Consider the following 19769-nt stretch of genomic DNA (forward strand, 5'->3'; position numbering starts at 1 on the left):
TATTAGCTATCATTTATACCGCGAGTTTATCTTTGGACTGTGATTGGAATTCGCTTCTGTCTCCTGATAATGTCACGACGAAACAATACAGCCATACTGACTAATGCGCTACACCAAAATACGCCATGTTTACATTATTATTTTGGGCAATAGCTTCTTTGAAAATTCAACTTTACTCTTTATAGATCACGAATTGATTGGGGTTTTTTTTTTTTAATTATTCTACAGATAGTGGATCAGACACTGAACTGCAAATCATATTATGTAAAGATATAATACAGTTGTTATACATATAGCCCGCACTAGGCGAACCTGTAATGCGGAGGTCCATAATATAATTACCAGATGATATTAACAATTACAAGTGACATTGTAGAATTAATTTATTCATTATGTGTAAAATGTACAACATACTACTATTTTTTTAAACCACTTCTATGGCAAATAAGCATACGGCCCATCCTGTGGTAAACGGTTAGCGTAGTCTATGAGCGCCTGAAACACCAGGGGTGTCATGTGCGCATTGCCGGCCATGAAATACTTTTTTTTGGGAACATGTGTGCATAGTCTGTAGTGTAACATATAATTAATACACTTAACATTTAGGAATGGACTGGACATATACCTATTTTATCGACCTCATTAGTATTCTTTATTGATAATTATTATATCACTTATAATTGTATATGATCAATCACAGTTATCGCCTTAATGAAAGGATTATAAGTGACCAAATGTATAAATACACCAACGTCCTATGTAGTCATATTACTTTTTTTAAGAGAAGTACAAAAAATGGATTTCAAATTGGGGATTGTGCTTTTAATGCTCCTCATTGGGAGCTTAGGTAATTATATTGAATTATTATTTAAAAACGTGATTTAATATTACGTTCTTACTAATTAAAATTGTGTCTCAGTGAAATCAACCTGTTTCGTTATAAAGAAGTTTGCTTTCATTTCATGTGTGTGAAAATGCTGGGTACTGTGATTCAAGATTTTTGTAATATACTTTAACTCTTGTTTGAGATCAGGCAAATCGTGTGCTTGATTAAAATTATACGCAGTCAAGTCAGTCAGTACAACAGTTATACAAGAATCCATCACTTCTCTTTTAATGTCTCTTCCCAATATTTTGGATCGGCTCTCATAGAAGAAAATTCTTTTGAGAAAATATCTCTCTCTGGTACAAAAAATAAAAGTGATATCATAGATAAGTTACATATGTTGTGGAAGAGACTTTTATTCAGTGGAGAACATAATTAAGATATAAGTACATATATGTATATATCCTTATTGAAATCGGTCGTCTACATTTGTACTAAAAATTAACTTTTTATTTGAACATAAAAAAAAATAGCCACAAATAATCCCTTGTTTGTGTATCCCCTAAATTGGACACGATGCAGGTAAGCACGTTATTTTCATCATGATGTACTTAAATGATTCGTGCAGTAAATGAGAGCAATGAGCAGCTTGTATTTTTTATCGACTTTAAAAATAAAGTCGTTCTCAATTCTACTAATTTCGATATTTATATATATTGCTGATTATTTTTGTAATATTTGGCTTAGATATAATACAAAATAGAGAATAGTTACGTTTTTTTGTGATTGGTATTACACGAGTAATTCATTCTCTCGTGGTGAATACATAAGGAATCAACGATGATGATTTTATGGTTACAAGAGCGTCAATCGTCCCCATTATTCCATAATCGGTGATAAGTAATCCGAAAGCTAGTAACGAGTTCGAGTCCTCGAACAAAATGAACTAAAAAATCTTTTTTTATATTGACACAAATTCCACGGTTATTTGATCACTTTTTTTATTTATTTTTTGTTGATTTGATGTCCTCTTTGTTTTGTGATTAAAAGTTACGTTTCATTATTCATATTCTATCTGGTTTTCGGCTTTGTATACTTTTTACGACTAACTCTTTGTATACTGTAGTTATTATCCCGTACGAATATCGTGTGATTTCAGGTAATTTTTGTTTGTCTAAAATTGGAAAATGCTTATACTGTAAAGAATCTTCTTTAATCATTTGCAGCCGCCCCGAAACCCGAGCAAGATATGTCGATATTTTTCGACCAAGTGGACCCAACGGCACGCATTGTCGGTGGAACAGTAGCAAATCCGAGCCGCCATAGACACATGGTGGCACTAAGCAATGGTGGGCTGGTCCGAACTTTCGTCTGTGGAGGTTCTCTGATCTCCGGGAGGACTGTACTCACAGCTGCACATTGTATAGCTGCTGTTTTCAGCGGTGGTGTTCTTAGCAGGTAATTACATTCATTATTAGTACTTGAATAGAAAATTTAATAGAATCGCCCATGGGAACCTCAGTCTTAGGTACCTGTCATCTGCCGAGCTGACTTTGTAAGTGGCGTTTTTGTTTGAAAACAGTCTTCTGCAACAAACCTATTTTACCTAGACTGTTTTTTATGAAAATTTAAGTGTATATTTGGTATGTCTGAGAATACATCGTAGGCTATTTTTTATACCCCTAGACAATAAATTTTATTTTTCCCTATAGGTGTCTTTTAATTGTGTATCTGTAATTCAATAAAATTATGCATATAAATTGTAAAATTACAGCAATGTCCGCGTCATTCTCGGCACAATGCATTGGAATCTGGGCGGCACCATGTACACCGTTGAACGGAACGTAACTCACACTAACTACGTATCCTCCACAATCAAGAACGACATCGGTTTGCTGATCACCACAGTAGATGTCCAACTTTCCGATGAGGTGGTTCTACTTCCACTCAATTACGACTTCCAGGCCGGGGACGTTCAGTCCAGGGTCGCAGGCTGGGGTAGAATTGCGGTAAGAACTCAAGATTTTAGTAGTGATTTAGCACTACGCCGTTTACTTGCAATAGTAGATTCCTCGCACTATGCAAACAATTGTATTCATAAATATGATTGTTTGTATCGGTCTGGGTGTTTACTATGTATGTTACGTGTGTATTTACAAAAAAAAAATGTATTTAAGTATTTGTATCAGTTATGTACGAGTAGTACCCACTACACTACACAGTAACTTAGCTTGGGACTAGATGGTGCTGTGTGAATTGTTATAGGTTATTATTATCCTTGTATTAGTGATAGCACTCATCAGAAGTAAATTTTCAGACTTTCATGCAAATGGTATGGGTCACGTGACTAATTTATTATAATCTTAAAAAATATTATCAGATTATTTGTTCACTTTCATGCGAATCTTACCTGCGTTTTGGTAACCCAGTATTTCATTTTTTGCCAAGGTTGATATTGTAACATATCTTCTGCGTGGGTATCTCACTATTACCTATTTTAGCCGGCAATTCGCTTGCTTTATTAGATGGGTTTCGGTTGTATTCTGAGATTATAGGCCTTGAAATTACAGTATAAGAAACAATATATTAGGAATAGCAACATATATGTGATATTACGTGACATATAATATATGCGTGATAGCCGTATTGCTGTCCACATATATAGGCGACGGTTACCACTTACCATTATGTATGTAGGTTATCTTGTTTGCTATTCCAATTATATAATAATAAAAAAAATACTAGGCATTTTACCTATATTAATACCTGAAAAAAAAATACAACGAATTGTTCGCTTGGTTACTGGCATACAAATTGCTGCTTAGCTCAATTCATGTCAATTTAATATATTGTCATATATTTCCAGCAAGGCGGAGCGTTGTCGGCTGTCCTCTTAGAGTTAGACGTGTCAACCATCGACGGCGAGCGTTGCATAGCAGACGTGCAAGCAGCCGGAGAACAGTGGCATATGTTCCCGCCTCCAGTTGAGCCACACATCGAGATCTGTACTTACCATTCGCCGGGCTTCGGTGCTTGTAACGTTAGTAACAATCGTAACCTATGTTTCTATGACATCACAAGTGTAGCAAAACCCGTGGAACTAGCATATTGTGGCGTCTCTCGATTTTGAGCCACAAAAAAAACCATCGCTCCTAAGAATATCTTTCAATTCTTGTCCCTGACTGGTCTAAGTAGAAAAGTCTAAAAAAGTAATAACTAAAATCTTTGTTGCCTATGTTTGTGCCTGCTGTAGTTGTGTATAGTAACTGGTAGTAGAAATTAGTAATTAAAATGTTTATTACATACGAGTGGTGTTGTGGACATGTAGCAATAATTATTAATTAGTTACAGAAATTGTATTAATATTATAAATATTTGTTACAGGGTGACTCCGGCAGCGCTTTAGTGCGCATAGACATTCATGAGCAGATCGGTATAGTGTCATGGGGTTTCGCGTGTGCGCGCGGTGCACCAGACATGTTCGTACGTGTCAGTGCCTACAGGGATTGGTTGCTGCAAAACACAGTCTAAAATATCTAATAAAATAGATTCTCCATTAAAAAGCACTAAAAAGTAATCGCAATGTTATTAAATAATAATAATTAAAATTATTATTCAGTTTTTAATGTGAATTATTGAACACCAGTTGTTGCGAAAAAAATAAGTCTGTATTAGCTGTAATATTGTTTTTATACAAATGTTTATTATATATGTGAAAAAATAAATGTAATAATACTTAGTGTTACTATTTTTAATTATAAACCCGCAGATTGGATGTACAACATTAACAACAGTCAAATACAAATTGCGTTACAATAACCTTTAGGTAAAGGAGTAGTAGTTATGGTTAAAATATATGACTCTATAAATGAATATATATTTATTTATAAATCATCCAAGAAGGATCGTTACGAAAGAAACTCTAAAATTTCAATGCAATTTTTAATTGGCAAAAGTCACTTGTATAAAATGACTATTTTTCTACTCATCATCGATTACCTGTACGCTGTGATTCTGACAAAAATATAATACGATTTAATAGTTATTTAGTATAATAAATAGTTATTATATTTTCAAATTATGTTAATATTTATGATTATTGATTTAATACACAACAATTCTTCACCACATTTATAACTCGCCTTATTGTTGTATAAATTTTATTTGTTATAAAAACGTTCAGGTGCTCAGGTTTAATAATACTTGACCAATAATGAAGTTAATTAGCTATTTCTTAGAGAGACATCAATAGTATATAAATATGTCAATACTAATAATTATTTTCTTTGTTTACTGTAACAACTTGCTATATATAAAATATAATATGTCGATATGACTATGTTTGTTTTGTAAGCCGTGGCGAGTTTATTCTCCCCTCTTAATATATTTTGAGAATATGTAATAATGAAATTGGACGTTTTACTTTTAATAAATTAAGTCATATAGTCCCCATTGTCAAGTGAGGGACAAATTATGAATTTTTATTCAACCGAAATCTAATATTAAATATTCTTTAGTATGTAATTTGTATTTTTTTAATCAATAACAAACAGATATACATACAAACTATATACAGATATATACTCAGACCATTTGTAATTTAGAATATAAAAATCAATTTCGAATTGGCGAATCATATATAGGCCTCACACAACTGTAAAACACTCATATCAAAAAGCTTACTTAACGCATAATTACAATTGCCTTCAAGAAATATCATAAAATATATGTAATAGAGATATTGGAATTGTTTACCTTATTCATAAAAATATCGCCGTATTTTTTTACATGTCAACAAACTAATATCAAAGCAAAATATATATTTATGTAGGCAGGTAACCCCACTAAATTCCGTATAATTTTTATAATTTTAAGTTTTCGGATATTCATAATAAAATCGATAATAACGACCTAATTTAAATGTATGAAAGCAAAACTATTGACAGCAAATATAATTTTCTAATTTTTTTCCGAAAAATAAAATAAATTTATTACTAATTCAATTCCTTTTTTGAATATTTTTTTCTTTATACAAAGACAAGCTTTGTAAACAAAACGCATAATGCACTGACCGCTCTATTAAATCGATGAAAACGTAAACAAAAGCAAATTTCAAGTAAATTGTAACTTATGGCCTCGGGATAAGTTTCACTTTCATCTGCTGTGATGTCTTCAAAGTAAAAATTTAAATTTTGTATTTGAATTTAGAATTTTAGATTCTTTTGTATTTTTCTTAAGGTATGAGTGGTTATTATTATGAATATTTATTTTAAATGTACTTATAAAATCAACTCCCGCTTTTTACTTCTACAAATAATAATAAAAGATAACATAATGTAAACATACGAGGGTAGTTATGATTTTTTATTGGACTTATTTAAAATCATGACCTGTAGAATACATAGCTACCTTCAGATTTCTCACTTCTTTTTTACCGCCATCGAAACGCCGTTCCTGCACGTGGTAAGTGAATTTCCCTTCATTTTACCATTATAAAATTGCAATATTTTCTTAATTTACCTCCATTTATCAAAGTTTATGTACAGCTGTTAGAATAAACATGTTATTTTTTTGTAGGATAAATATAAAAAAATGGAGCCGGGGACAGTGATCGTGAACACGGAAGGTTCGGATATTATGTGTCCAGTACTCCTCATACCTAGAAAGTGTACGGATTTAGAAACCAACTGTGAGGCTACTGATAATGTGTTTATTGATTTGAATATAACCTCACTAAATACTGAAGGCAATGAAATGTGTATTTACTCTGGTTTATGTAATGTGAAGTTAATAGATAAGTATGATGTTAATATTCATCACGTTTGTTCGCCGGATGACAGTGGATCATCCAGTTACATTGATATTGAACAGCCTCCATTAATAATTCATGAACAAGGGAATACATCAGCTTACCCTTCGTACAACCAGTCCAAGGTGTGGATAGATCCAATTAGAAGTCCACATGTGTATAACCAGTATGACGAAACTGATACTCAGGAGTACTCAGTATGTCATCAGTCGCATACCAGCCACATAACTGTTGAGCAACACAGTACATACATAACCCAGAATGTGTTCAACTATAAAGAATCTAACCAATACTCACCCATAGACGATTTTGAGCATAAAAAGTTTAGAAAACTTCAAGCATCCGAAACCGTCAGCCAGCAGCCTTCGAACAGCCAAGATCCAAATTTTAGTTTTTATGAAGAAGACGAGTTTGAATGTGGAGTATTTCTATCTCAGCTCTCAGAGGAGATAATAAACGAGAAGGAAAATAGAGCTAGAGAAGAGATGAAGTATATAGGAATGCAAAGTGAGAATGGCGCATTGAAGCAGCTCATGTCTTCTGATATCCAGTCTGCATCGAAGCAACGTAAGACAATATTGTTTCTCGGTCACGATTCTCACTGCGGCCAAACAATACAGAAGATAGCGGTCAACGACCCTTCCTTAGAATGTTACAGCGTTGGTGATACGAATAAAGATGCTGAGACTGGTAAGTTTCCTAAGTTACATAAGTTTTACAGTTCAGTAACATTGTAGATTTAGTAGTATGCCCACTTTTCTTTTAATTAATTTTGTCCTGTATTGAATTTATAAAATTATAATTTATCTTTATTATGATGCTAATTGCTACACTTCACAAAATTAGTGTCGACTTTTTCAATTCTGGTTTCGGCCACTCTTAGTGGATTATTGTCGTGTTTGTTTTTCAATTTACTGTCTGAAAATTACTCAAACAATGCAACATCAATATTTAAGATATAATTTCAATGGCTTATATATATATATTAATTTCATCAGTAATTAATTAAAAGCAATTCTCTGCGATGATTTACAGGTGTGACCATGTTGATGGTCAACCAGACAGGTATATTGCTGGCAATGGAGTTATTAATACCAATTCCTGGGGGAAAGGGGATTGTAAGTAATGTGGACTGATGACCCCATAGCAATGTACTACGTCTGGTTGACCTCCACGTGGTTCCCCCTGGAAACCATTGTGATAAATTCCTGGTGAATTTGTTACGATGGGCTAACTGACCTGACCTCATGCTCATCTTATCATCCCCCCCTGGTGCCCCGCCAGCGTAAACCGTTAGCGCAGGCGGGTGCACCATTCCATTATCATCCATAAAAAAAAGGCATTAAAAAAAAATACCAATTACTGATAATCTCGTCCTCCCTGTTTATTTGTTTGTCTGGACGTTTTAATGTGTTTTATGTAATTGTTTATAAATTACAATCACTATCAGCGGTAACAAGCTAACTAGATGGCGCTCACACAGCGCCATTGGTATGAGCATAGAATAACTAGTAGTTAATCTATGGTGTTAGTTATTTATTTATTAAAATTATGTATCTTAAATTTCTTGTTTCCTAACTTGAGGCTAGGTAATTAATATGCAGTAATGTATGTTCATTAATTTTTAAATGCTGATAGATATTAATGCGTGTACTCTCAAATATTTGGCTATATAATATATGAGATGGAATTTTCACAAAACACTTTTATTTTTTCAGATAATAACGATACTTCCGATTCTAATCAGAAAAAGTATCAATGTGACAAATGCAAGCAAATATTTGATCAAATAGCTGCATTCAAACAACACATAGTCAGTAATCATAGAATGATAAAAAGTTTGAACTTGTATGATGCTAGCAATAGTACTGCGAGTGAAGTTAAATTTATGTGCACCGAATGTGGCAAGAGTCTCAAAAATCAAGAGAAATTCGAAATCCACTGCATGGGTCACGGTGATCCGGAATTAGAATGTAACAAGTGCCATAAAGTGTTCGCCTCAAAATTTACTTTACGCACCCATCGTAAGTTACACGCTCGGAAATATCCATGCACTTATTGCTACAAAACGTATTCAGAAGCTGAAGATTTGAGAGTACATGCTGCTAAAATGCATTTCATTTTTATGTGCATGTATTGTAATTTTGTGGCTAAGAATTATATTGAATTATCAAACCACCAACAAACGCATAATGCAGATGTAACCAAGGAATCGAACGAAACTGATTGCACAGACTCACTTGTGAATGAAACATCTAATGAGACAGATATTATTACTGTCTCTCCGCCACTCATGTTGACACAGTCATCCACGGACAGTGACAATTTAAATTTGGATAATCAATGTGCTATTTCCAAGGAAAACCTTGATGATGAAATAAAAAAGGCTGACTCTGTTATAGCTAAGGTGATGTCGAATAAGGTTTTCCTCTTACATTCTAAGAAAGCTAGAAAACACAGGAAATACAATAAGGTAAGTGAAATATTTATATATCTATATATATTATGTACCTTTACGACTGTTGTCCAAGTGTAGTCGTTATAAATATTATTGTCGATGTCGTGGTGAACATAACACAACACTTATCATGCTTACATTTCGATGGGTATATTTGAACCTCCAAATGAGCTTCCCGCTGTCTATCGAAATTATTTCCTTTGATATAATCATTTTCATTACCATTCAGTCAGATAGAATTGAGACCGAATATTTTTAGTTTAGGGTAAATTCGAACTTAGGACATTTGAATCCAAGGCAGGATAACAAACTACTAGACCGCGATGCATAGATATGTATTTTTATTTCATTTGATGTTAACGCGAAAGTCTGTGAGTATGGATGGATGGTTGTTTGTTACTATCACTATGTAATATTATGTTATCTGTGCTATCACGCAAAAACTACTAATCTGATTTTGGTGAAACTTTACAGTAATATAGGATAGGTACCACAATGACAAATAGACTATGTATATAATTTAAAAATATATTATGTAAATATAATGATAAATGTTAAGTAAGTGTGATGCAAACCAAGTTGCACGGGTCAGCTAGTAAATAAATACTTACTTACAATTAATGATTATTATTATTATTATTGAAATTGACATGAGATAAATTTATATTTCTTTGATAATTTACAGTCCTGTGAGGTCTGCTTCAAGACATTCGACCGAATCGGGGATCTTAAAAGACATCTTATAGAACATATAATACGAAGCACCCTCGCCAAAACTCCGGTGAGCAAGAATGGCACACTCAACATACAGTGCGAGGTATGTCAAGTTGAAAGATTCACTAAAATAGACCGCTACAAGGCCCATTTACGTGAACACGCCAAATTGACATTGTATAAATGTACATTTTGCGACAAATCATTCAGCGATTCCAGTAACTTTTCAAAACACAAGAAGATCCACGGCACTACTTACCTGCAGTGCGACTTATGCCAAAGAAAATTCAACTCTAAGAAAATGATCACGCAGCACATGGAGTATCACAAGAAGAATTCACCCATTCCGTGTCAATATTGTAGTAAGATATTTCACTTCGAATCTATGCTCAATAAACATATCAAATGTGCTCATACTAAGGAAGTGCGTAGCAGATTTAAATGTAGATTTTGTTATCAATACTTTAAGACTTTGAAAGAGAAATGGGACCATGAATGGACTATTCATAACGTAAGGAAGATGATAGTAGATTGTTTGGTTTGCGGTTGTAAGTTTCGGAAATATTCCGAATTGAAAAAACATTGTGTTTTTGTTCATGATATGGATATTCCGCCTGCAAAAAAACTTTTAAAGAAAAAGAAAGCTAGAAATACGTGTTGTAAATAGATTTTCGTTTTCCAATTGAAACTTCTATATACAGATATAAAAAGAGTGTATTTTAGAGTAATCTTTATTTATTGGCCCGTACATAGAATGTTATAAACTGAAGACAGCGACTTTGTATACTTATTTACATTGAATTGAATTTAAGAGGCCTTAGTAAACTAATTTATATAATATTTTCAGTGTCATATGTATGAAATTGTAGCTATATTATACTCATAATTTTAAAGGCAAGACTGATAGCCATATATTTAATGAATTAAGAAAAAACGTAAATGGCTAAATTTACAAAAAAAACATATTTGCTATGTTATATTAATATAACAAACATGTTTTGGCATTAAGTATAACTTAATATATAGTAGTAGATTTTTATATTTAAACTTTTTTATATACTTGTATATGGTATCGTTATTTTAAACGTACCTACCTAAAGTGTCTGCAGCGACAAAATCACCACAAATATTTATGTAAGTAAAAAATAGCTTTGCGAATAATTGTGAACAAACCTTCTAAAGATTATTAGTTGATCATGACGTCTAGTTATTTGTATTGTTTTTGTCACCGTGCACATACTTTTGTAATAGTTGTTTAATATCACACATTACAAAAACATGTTCAAAACAAAGTTTTTGTACTTGTAGTCGTATAAGTAAGAGCATAGCGATAAATCATTAGAGGTTTTAAGTAGATATTTCTTTAAATCTTGCTATACTTGAGATTACCTGTACCTTAATGTTACTTACATTAGGGTATAGGTTACTAACTATTTTTTTTATGTTAAAAGTGAAAAGATTTCAGACATTTTAAAAATTAATAATAAAAAAGCATCAGTGTCATGAATTCCTCAGGGTACATAATTTACTAAAGTTTAATACTTACATACCTGCAATTATTAACAAATTTAATTTAAAATATAACGTCCCTGAGAATTTTATATTTATCATTTTTAAACAAGTAAGATACTTAGTAATTCTCCAATACCACCAGGTATAAATCAGTATAGTACATTAAAGTAAAAAATTATATTTTGTAAATTGTGTTTCCGTATTTTTTTTTTACTGTTATTATTGTTGATCATATATATACAAGTATAAATTTATTAAATTAGATCATGATCTCAAAATAAAGTATTGATATGAGTAGAGTTTTTTGTTATACTATACTTTCTATTAGCTTAACTATTGTTGAATTGTTGTTAATTTGTTGTAACTTGTTATTGTTTTTCAACTTAAATGTTTCACATATTATAATTGTTTTTTATTTACATTCATGGGGTGATTAATTCGTACATACTTATAGGTAATTAGAACTTATTAGTTATTTTTGTATGGAAGATAATGAACACTAGGCAAGGTAGAGAGGTAGAGCAGTAATTATAAAAATGCGAATTTTGTTATTAATATTTCTTGCTGGATTTATAATAATTGCCAAGTTTAATAGATCTTTCACATGTTTTCATCAGCGGGCTATTTAAAGCAAATCGTCTTACGATTACCAAAAAGCGTCGTCTGTTGGTATTCTTCTATATTCTCAAGAGCAACAACTCATGAGAGGTGATATGTAGGAATCTTACAGTATATAAATATATACATAACACAGGGAACAAATGAGCTTGCGGCACACCTGATGGTAGGTGATTATCGCCACCCGTGAGCAACAGGAACACTAGAGGTATGTGCATGTGCGTTGCCGGCCTTTTAAGAAATTAGCTGTTTTCTTCAAGGTTTTAAAATCTTAAATGTTCAGAAATACCATTGCTGGAAGTTCCACATTCCACAATGTGATTGTGCGTGCCAAAAAGTTACTAGAAAAACGCACAGTAAACACACAGATTTTCTTTGATATTTTTATTCCTCATGATACCTGCATGTTTAAATTGAGATTTATTTAGCATGAGTTTGCGAAAACAAATTTATTCATCATCTAGTAATCGTTATTATCACTGTATAATTTTTTAAATATTAAGAACACCTAAATATTTATGTCCAGAAGCACTAACATAACTAATGTGACCAGACGTCCCGTAATGAACGGGACAGTCCCTTTTTATAATTACGAGTCCCGGTGTCCCCGAAACGGACTCTGGGACGCAAAATTGTCCCGTTTTCGGTAACGGTGCGAAATTTTGGGTAGACGAGCCGGTTGTTAGTTGTTGGTAATTAAGGTGAGTATAAAAAAAATGTGCCAAGAGTGTCATTCTTACTTAAATACTTCTTAAAAGTCAAATTTGTTCCTCTGATAACAAAACATTTTATTTTTATCAGATAAATATAAACTATCTATGAATAAACAAAATGTTTAATTATATTTATCGGATATATTTCTTAATTGATAACTTTTTCTGAATAGATAATTTTAAAAAAGAGTATTTTCATTGGCTGTCTGTTAATTGTGTCCCGTTTTGAGTCGAAGAATAAATGGTCACATTAAACATAACCGAAGTACCTACTGCTGTGTTTATTAGCAGTTGAAGATGTGTGGGTGCAAAATGTTTATTTACTTTATATTTTTGCAACATGTTTTTGCTTTTAGTTTCGCCCCTAACTATTCCAAAATCGTTCGTTCGTAAGGATTTCGATTATTACAGTTTTACGCGTTCTATTCTAAACGACGACCAGATAAACTTATGATGCCCTCTGATTGATGTATTGTATACACCATTTGTGATCATTTAGTCAGCGAATACAGCGTAGTGTACACTGAAAACTATATAATGCAGAGTGAAATCTTTTCAACCAGTGCTCATTTTGATATTTCATAATCAGTAATCGTTAGATAAAAATATTATCTATATCTATGAAGAACGCGGTCAGTATCGCTGTTCAACTCTAGAGTAGACAATATTTTTTAATATTAACATTTTTTTTTCACTAGTACCACTTTTGAGATGGTTAGTGAGTGATCAAGTTTCCACTCTGCGTGCATGTAGCATCTGTGCTGTGAGTCTGTGGTCTAGGAGCGGTATTCTGGCGCACGACCTTGGCCGGCCGCGCATGCGTACGGCGTCACCTGCCACAGCCAGCCGACAACGCCGACAGCCGAGCGGTCCGGCCACATTGGATTTCCACTTTTCCCCGACAGTCCGCCACAACGCGCCGCTCTGGCCGCGTCTCTATCGCGAAGCGCGCTAAATAGAAACGCGCCCGCGGCCGACACATTGCAAACTCACTCATCAATAACAACTACAAACATTAAACGGCTTTCACACATAAATATATTCCTCGTGTAGTGAACAGGATAAGTTGCGCTTCAATAAGGTCAGTAATGGCAATAATCTTATAAGCTGTCACGTTTCGACAATTCAATACGTTGCTAATATGTTGTATCCATACTGGGTTTTGTCTGTTTGTTTGAATAACGCTGTAATGTACGTCGTTAGCTTTTATTGCTCTTTAGTAATGGAATGGTTCTATGGTAGCTACTGGTACAAAGCGATGTTACTCTTAAAATTCCATTCGATTTGTAACATTTCTTTGTCTAAACACTGTTCTGTTTAGTCGGCAATTTATAAGTAACACAAACGCTGTATGTTGATGCGTATTTTTAAATTTATCAATAGAGGAAAACAACTTTAGTGCCTACCTTTGGTTTGTAATGTTTGGGTGCCTATTGAAATTGCAGATGGCTCTACGCCATCCATATGAAAATATTTCCTATCACGAGTCTCAAATAGATACAAGAATTATTAGGCAAATATAAAGAAATATGTATTTTACAGGTACAATATATTTTAGTACCTACTATAAAAAAATAAAACGGGCGGGGTTTCAATCTTCATTTCCTTTTCCAAAAACAAGTGGCAGTCAAGTTTGAACCTCATCGGATTGATACAGTGTCGCCCTGCCCTACTTTACCTACTCTTCAAGCCATAACAACGAATAAATTGCTGCTTCAAATTTTTCTGACAGTCAATTTGTTTATTACTTGCAGGAGTAAGTACATACTTTTAAAAAACCGCCTAATTATCAATACACCACACTTAACCAACTCCCGAAGACCTATTTTTTCGGACTTCGTTGTAACAGTAGGATTTATTATCTGAATATTGGTAGGTATAATATGTGGTCAAGATTTTTGTTAATTTATGTTAATGTTTGGCATTTTTCTAAAAATATTTGAAGCTTGCGGAATTGAAGGAATTGTTAGTCTATTGTCTAGATATTATAAAAAAATCTTATCTCATATGTTCATCCTGGCATATACAGTTCAATGAAAGAAAGTTTCGCCCAGGATAGCCCCTATGTAGAGGTTCCCCCTCTACAGACAAACATACAGAATTGTTAGTGATAAATTCCTTGTGAGTTTGTCACAATGAGCTAACTGACCTGACTTCATGCCCATTTTTTCATCTTCCACTGATGCCCCGCCAGCGCAATCCGTTAGCAATGTTAGTGATGCACCATTTCATTATCGTACATAAAAAACCCCTATGCAGACTTTAAGCAACTTTTTTCTCTAGAATATATCTTAGTACTGTTATATACTACCTACTGCCATACAATTTCAGTAAAGATTGGGATAATTTGTGGGTGTGTCTAACACAATAACAACTCAATATAAGAACACTTTATTTTATTACATACAATAAGGGCAGCATATAATCAGTCATAAACAATGTATTACTGAAATGATGGCGATAAGACTTCTTAATATATAAAACATCTCAGTTGTCCAGCGCTGTCACAATACCTGATCGCAAGATTGATCTCGGACTACTTAAACTTTTATGAGTATAATTATTTATATTGGCCGGGTGTTTCTTATGTAGGCAGGTATATTATGTTGTTTTTGTCTATGATAATGTGCACCCGCCTATGCTAACAGTCAGCACAGTTAGCCCATGGAAAGGAATTCACAGGCAGGACCGCGTAAAGATCATTCTGATATGGTAAATTACTAACAATAAGAATGACACTAGTAGTTTCCATTACTAAAAGTCCCGACTTGGTCTGCCTGCATCATTGGTACTTACAATATCAATTTGACAAGCTGTACCAGCTGGTTACGATATCTACACATAATTAATTATTAAAAGAAATTGCTTAGGCTTAGGAGCAAGATTAATCTACGCCATTATTTATCAATTTACTAGACAATTAACCCCAAGAATAATTATCTTTTACGTATTTTCACGAGATTGAGATTATTAATTAAGTACCGACCGTATTCTACGGATAAGTTAAATAAAACTAGTACATTAGGTATACATTTTTTCCCTGTACAATTAACACAGCGCCATCTAGTCCCGGTAAGCAGAGCTTGTGTTATGGGTACTAAGCAACCGATATAAAAACTTAAATTAATTTTTATAAATACATACATAATATGCATAGAAAACACCAAAACTGATACAAACAACTCATGAATACAAAAATTTGTACCATGCGAGGAATCGAACCCGCGACCATCGGAAGTAAAGCGGTGTGCTAGACCAACGAGGCCATCAATGTAAAAAGAATAGATAGAACAACGCATCTTAGTAATCAATCATATTATTACTTATGCATTCTCTTGTACCTAGCATTGGATTTTTTTTTATACAAAAAACATAATTGTTTATAATTTCGTGGCACCTTATAGTATATAGTTATGTACTTCATTAATTTTTATTTAACATATACAGTAAAAATATACTTATATGGTTTAATACAATACATTACAATTTTAATGAATATATAAGTAGATATCAAAGTATGTGTTTATTATAAATCGTCTTGTCAAGAATTTATCCTTGACAGCAGTATAGTATAATATATTTAATATCTATGTTAGTGATAAATATTATAAATATCATAATTGTTAAGAATCGTTCAACTATTACTACTATTATTTTTGTGTTTTTTTGTATTTTTATTATACAATCTATCTTTAGGTAAGATTTCTTTAAATTCCGTTAAACCGTAAAGGTATGTAATATTATGTTATCTGTGGTAAAGGTATAGATTTTTTAACAAGGTCGGTATTTTACTGGTATATATACATTAGGTACCAGACGCCGTATATAATAGAAACAGAGTCAGAAATCGTCGCAGCCCCCGTTGCCTCCAAGTTGCCATTTTTGACTACGGTGTCATACTTTCATCTCCTGTAATGTCACCGCCTTATCTCACCCTCCAACTTCTCACATTCCTAATAAACTATCATATTTAGAGTGATATTAAAAATATATATTCAGGTATCGTCGACCTATTAGATAAATAGATAGGTATCTGTTGCATTAGTGCTATGACCTATACCACATAAAAAGGAGGTTAAAAGGGGATTGTAAATAAACTATAGGTACAGCTACTGACCCAAGTAAGAAATTTAACGCATCGTAACACTTGTTGAGAGTCTTATTATAGCAAAGGGTTGAAATAAACCGCATGAATAAAATATGAGCTCCAATTGGTAAGAGAATCTTGAATTGTTATATTAGTCAAATTTTCCTTCCATTTAAAATACTAACTGCTATTTTATCCGTATTATCACAGTATTTGAGTTTCTCCATAGACTGTACATAGTGGAATTTTTAATAAGGTTTGTTCAGGATGCGCAATGTGACATTTAAGCGTTGATAATGTTAAAATACGAAATGATAATGTAAATTATCATTGCAATTGCAAATGCATGTAATTTAGTTACAATATCATAATTCAAAACATTAAGAATTGTGAGTAATCATTTGACAGTTGCAATTGTGAACTCTACAAATTGACTTGTATCTGTAAATACAGAGTTATTTACATATGATACCCAGTTATTATAAATGTCACATTTTACCATCAGATTGCTTGTGTACTTGTTAGCCTGGTATGGTATAAAAAATCTTTTCTTTCTGATTAGTAGCCTGCTTGTATGCTACATTTAGATTTCGTTAAAAAAATAGATGTGCAGAAAAAGGCCCTATCAAGGAACACAGGTACGAGTCAAATGAGACATAGTATGAAGTAGCAATTGAAATTGTAGTCACTCTCTGGTAGTACATACCTACTTAAATGTTAGAAGCGTAGTATACCAATATATTTTTAGTTATCAAATTAATTATAAGTACAGCCAAGTCCAAATTAACCACGTTGGTGCCCCTAAACAATGCATTTCCTAGGTTCCTTCCGCTTGATAAATAGTTATTGAAAAGAGATCACTCATTACTTCTCTTACTCTGCCTCCTAGGCTTACTCTGTGTAACGGTTATTCGGGTCGTCAACACTGTATCCTATTAAATCTTAGTATGACACACACTAAGATTATACTACAACAACAATCCGTATATGAAGTGTAGAAAATATATATAATTTTTATTATCGTAAACTAAAGTAGGTTATCTAACATTACTTAATATATAATTATAATAATCAATGTACATAATTGTTATTATTACGAGTTTGCAATATTTCATAAAGTTCACTTTAATGTATGTATATATTATTCCAATCTCTATAGGTATTTATAATATGATGAATAATACCTATAACATTAGGTAAATGTATTTGTAACCCAAATCAGTACTGGTCATCAGAAGTACTACATTAGCATAGATACTTTTCACCTAAATGTGTAACATATTGTGTATACATACATTTGTATGTTTAATCGTTTATGAAGGACCAAAAAAGAAACGCTCTTTTAGTAATATAGTAAAGATACTTACATTTTAAAAATTGCAATTTAAACTGCTTCATACTTAAACCTATTTCTAAAACACAAAAGAAGGCGTTAGATACTCATTTTAATCTTTGCATACAACTCTAGTAACTTAAAACTTTTGTACACATTATAACCACAGCTAGTGCAACTATATTCGGAACGTCGAGAGAGATAAATAACTTTATTTGCCATTAAATTATTCGTGTTAAAACCCGTTTAACTATATTAATAAGGGGATTTTCATAATTATTAGAACAACAAAACATGCAGTAATGTGCAATTAGATGTATGAATTTTGTCAATATGACTCAATTTAGACATATATGTATATTTAAATTAAGTTATATTTACAAATATGTATTGACTTCCGCTCCTTCAGTGTATTTAATATATCTCTCAGAGTGTATTATATGATATATGATCTGACTTAAATTAGAAATATATCTAAGACAAATTATAGTTAGTATAATACGAGGTACATTATTTTCCAACCCAATTTACTAGATATATTTATTCTATCCAACATCATCCGATACTGTAAGGCTACTTTATCCGTCCGTGTCGTCATTATAATGATGAGCGCAATTAAATTAAACAAAAAGATGTCTCTAAAGGTATATCGTGGGTAGAAACAATTGTTTTGATACTACTAAACATTTCACATTGTTTAGCTTAGTTTTTCCTCAAATATTACGAATAAATATGACCCATTCGTCGTCATGGTAATATAACAAATATAAAAACCCAAAAAAATATATTGACGAGATTATTAACGGATCAAAGAAGACATAGGTTTTAATTGATATAAAATCAAATTTATTACCGTAAACATCAAATGCTATATATTCGAAATGATTTAAATGAAATTAACAAACATAGAATACATTTTCTCTTAACATAACCAAGAAAACAGCTATGTAAAGCTGGCAGTTTAAACGGCTCTACAGATTATTATATTAAAGATACCGTACTGTGATAATTTTGCAGAATGTTGACTGATAAGGAAGTTATTGTAGGTGTGTCACGCAGGCGGTGTCACTCAGTAAACATGTAGATGTTACGTAAATAATTATATTGGCGTATCTAAATTATTATTATTACTTCCACAGTAATATTTACGTGTAGTTAGAACTTTGTCCTTGCTCAGTCGTAAAAGTAACACGTGTTTAACAAATTAGAAATTTAATTTAGTTAATATATATAATAACGTTAATCTAACTATACACATTTATTATTATTATTATACATAATAAAAATAAACATTGGTGATATATGAGTTGATTTTTAGAATATTTGTTTGTTAGTCTGTGTGTTTGTGCGCGCTTATCTAAGAAACGTCTCAATTGAATCAGGAGATCACTAATGAATTATGTAAGTTACACTTAAAATTTAATCTTTGCTTTTTTCCAAACGGTTTACAAACAAAATTATTTTATGGGTACGAATTCACAGAGCCAATTAGTATTGTATTCTAATATCTATTTATATTAAAAATTTACTGACTAATCTGTCAACATAAGCTTAAGCGGTTGTGGTAAATGGCGTTCTCTTATCTGTTGTTGTGTCTAGTAACAGCAATTTTTATGCTCTAATCTAATGTTCGATTCACTAAGAAACGTCTTCTTGATACTCCCACATGAACAAAGATAACGATTTCGCACCGGCGAAG

At 32.4% G+C, this 19769-nt stretch overlaps 3 protein-coding genes across 4 annotated transcripts in view; all 3 read left to right on the forward strand.

Annotated features, from left to right (window-relative positions):
* The first annotated feature begins 38 nt into the window (after positions 1-38).
* On the forward strand, positions 39-4485 carry LOC131841233 (chymotrypsin-2-like). Its single transcript, XM_059189516.1, has 5 exons — positions 39-847; positions 2053-2284; positions 2601-2835; positions 3693-3866; positions 4211-4485. Exons 1-5 carry the CDS (start codon positions 796-798, stop codon positions 4355-4357), a joined length of 840 nt encoding a protein of 279 aa, XP_059045499.1. The 5' UTR covers positions 39-795; the 3' UTR covers positions 4358-4485.
* Positions 4486-6418: 1933 nt separating this feature from the next.
* LOC131841225 (zinc finger protein 699-like) lies at positions 6419-11498 on the forward strand. Its single transcript, XM_059189503.1, has 3 exons — positions 6419-7325; positions 8354-9108; positions 9779-11498. Exons 1-3 carry the CDS (start codon positions 6419-6421, stop codon positions 10472-10474), a joined length of 2358 nt encoding a protein of 785 aa, XP_059045486.1. The 3' UTR covers positions 10475-11498.
* Positions 11499-13568: 2070 nt separating this feature from the next.
* The window catches only part of LOC131841245 (1-phosphatidylinositol 4,5-bisphosphate phosphodiesterase), an 83296-nt gene continuing 77095 nt past the window's right edge, over positions 13569-19769 (forward strand). For both annotated transcript variants that reach the window (XM_059189535.1, XM_059189527.1), the window contains exon 1: positions 13569-13731. The gene's annotated coding sequence lies outside the window, so the exon portion shown is untranslated. The remainder of the gene's footprint in view (positions 13732-19769) is intronic.

Source organism: Achroia grisella, unplaced genomic scaffold (assembly GCF_030625045.1).
Source record: "Achroia grisella isolate CSIRO2021 unplaced genomic scaffold, CSIRO_AGI_Agris_v1 utg1063, whole genome shotgun sequence".
Classification (NCBI taxonomy): domain Eukaryota; kingdom Metazoa; phylum Arthropoda; class Insecta; order Lepidoptera; family Pyralidae; genus Achroia; species Achroia grisella.

What these genes read in the sequence shown, in the direction of transcription:
- LOC131841233 (XM_059189516.1), top strand. Translation starts at nt 796, where the DNA reads ATGGATTTCAAATTGGGGATTGTGCTTTTAATGCTCCTCATTGGGAGC. An exon ending in GCTCCTCATTGGGAGCTTAG is followed by an intron (nt 848 to 2,052) that starts GTAATTATATTG and finishes AATCATTTGCAG; the next exon opens with CCGCCCCGAAACCCGAGCAA. An exon ending in CAGGCTGGGGTAGAATTGCG is followed by an intron (nt 2,836 to 3,692) that starts GTAAGAACTCAA and finishes ATATATTTCCAG; the next exon opens with CAAGGCGGAGCGTTGTCGGC.
- LOC131841225 (XM_059189503.1), top strand. Translation starts at nt 6,419, where the DNA reads ATGGAGCCGGGGACAGTGATCGTGAACACGGAAGGTTCGGATATTATG. An exon ending in GAATAAAGATGCTGAGACTG is followed by an intron (nt 7,326 to 8,353) that starts GTAAGTTTCCTA and finishes TTATTTTTTCAG; the next exon opens with ATAATAACGATACTTCCGAT. An exon ending in AACACAGGAAATACAATAAG is followed by an intron (nt 9,109 to 9,778) that starts GTAAGTGAAATA and finishes GATAATTTACAG; the next exon opens with TCCTGTGAGGTCTGCTTCAA.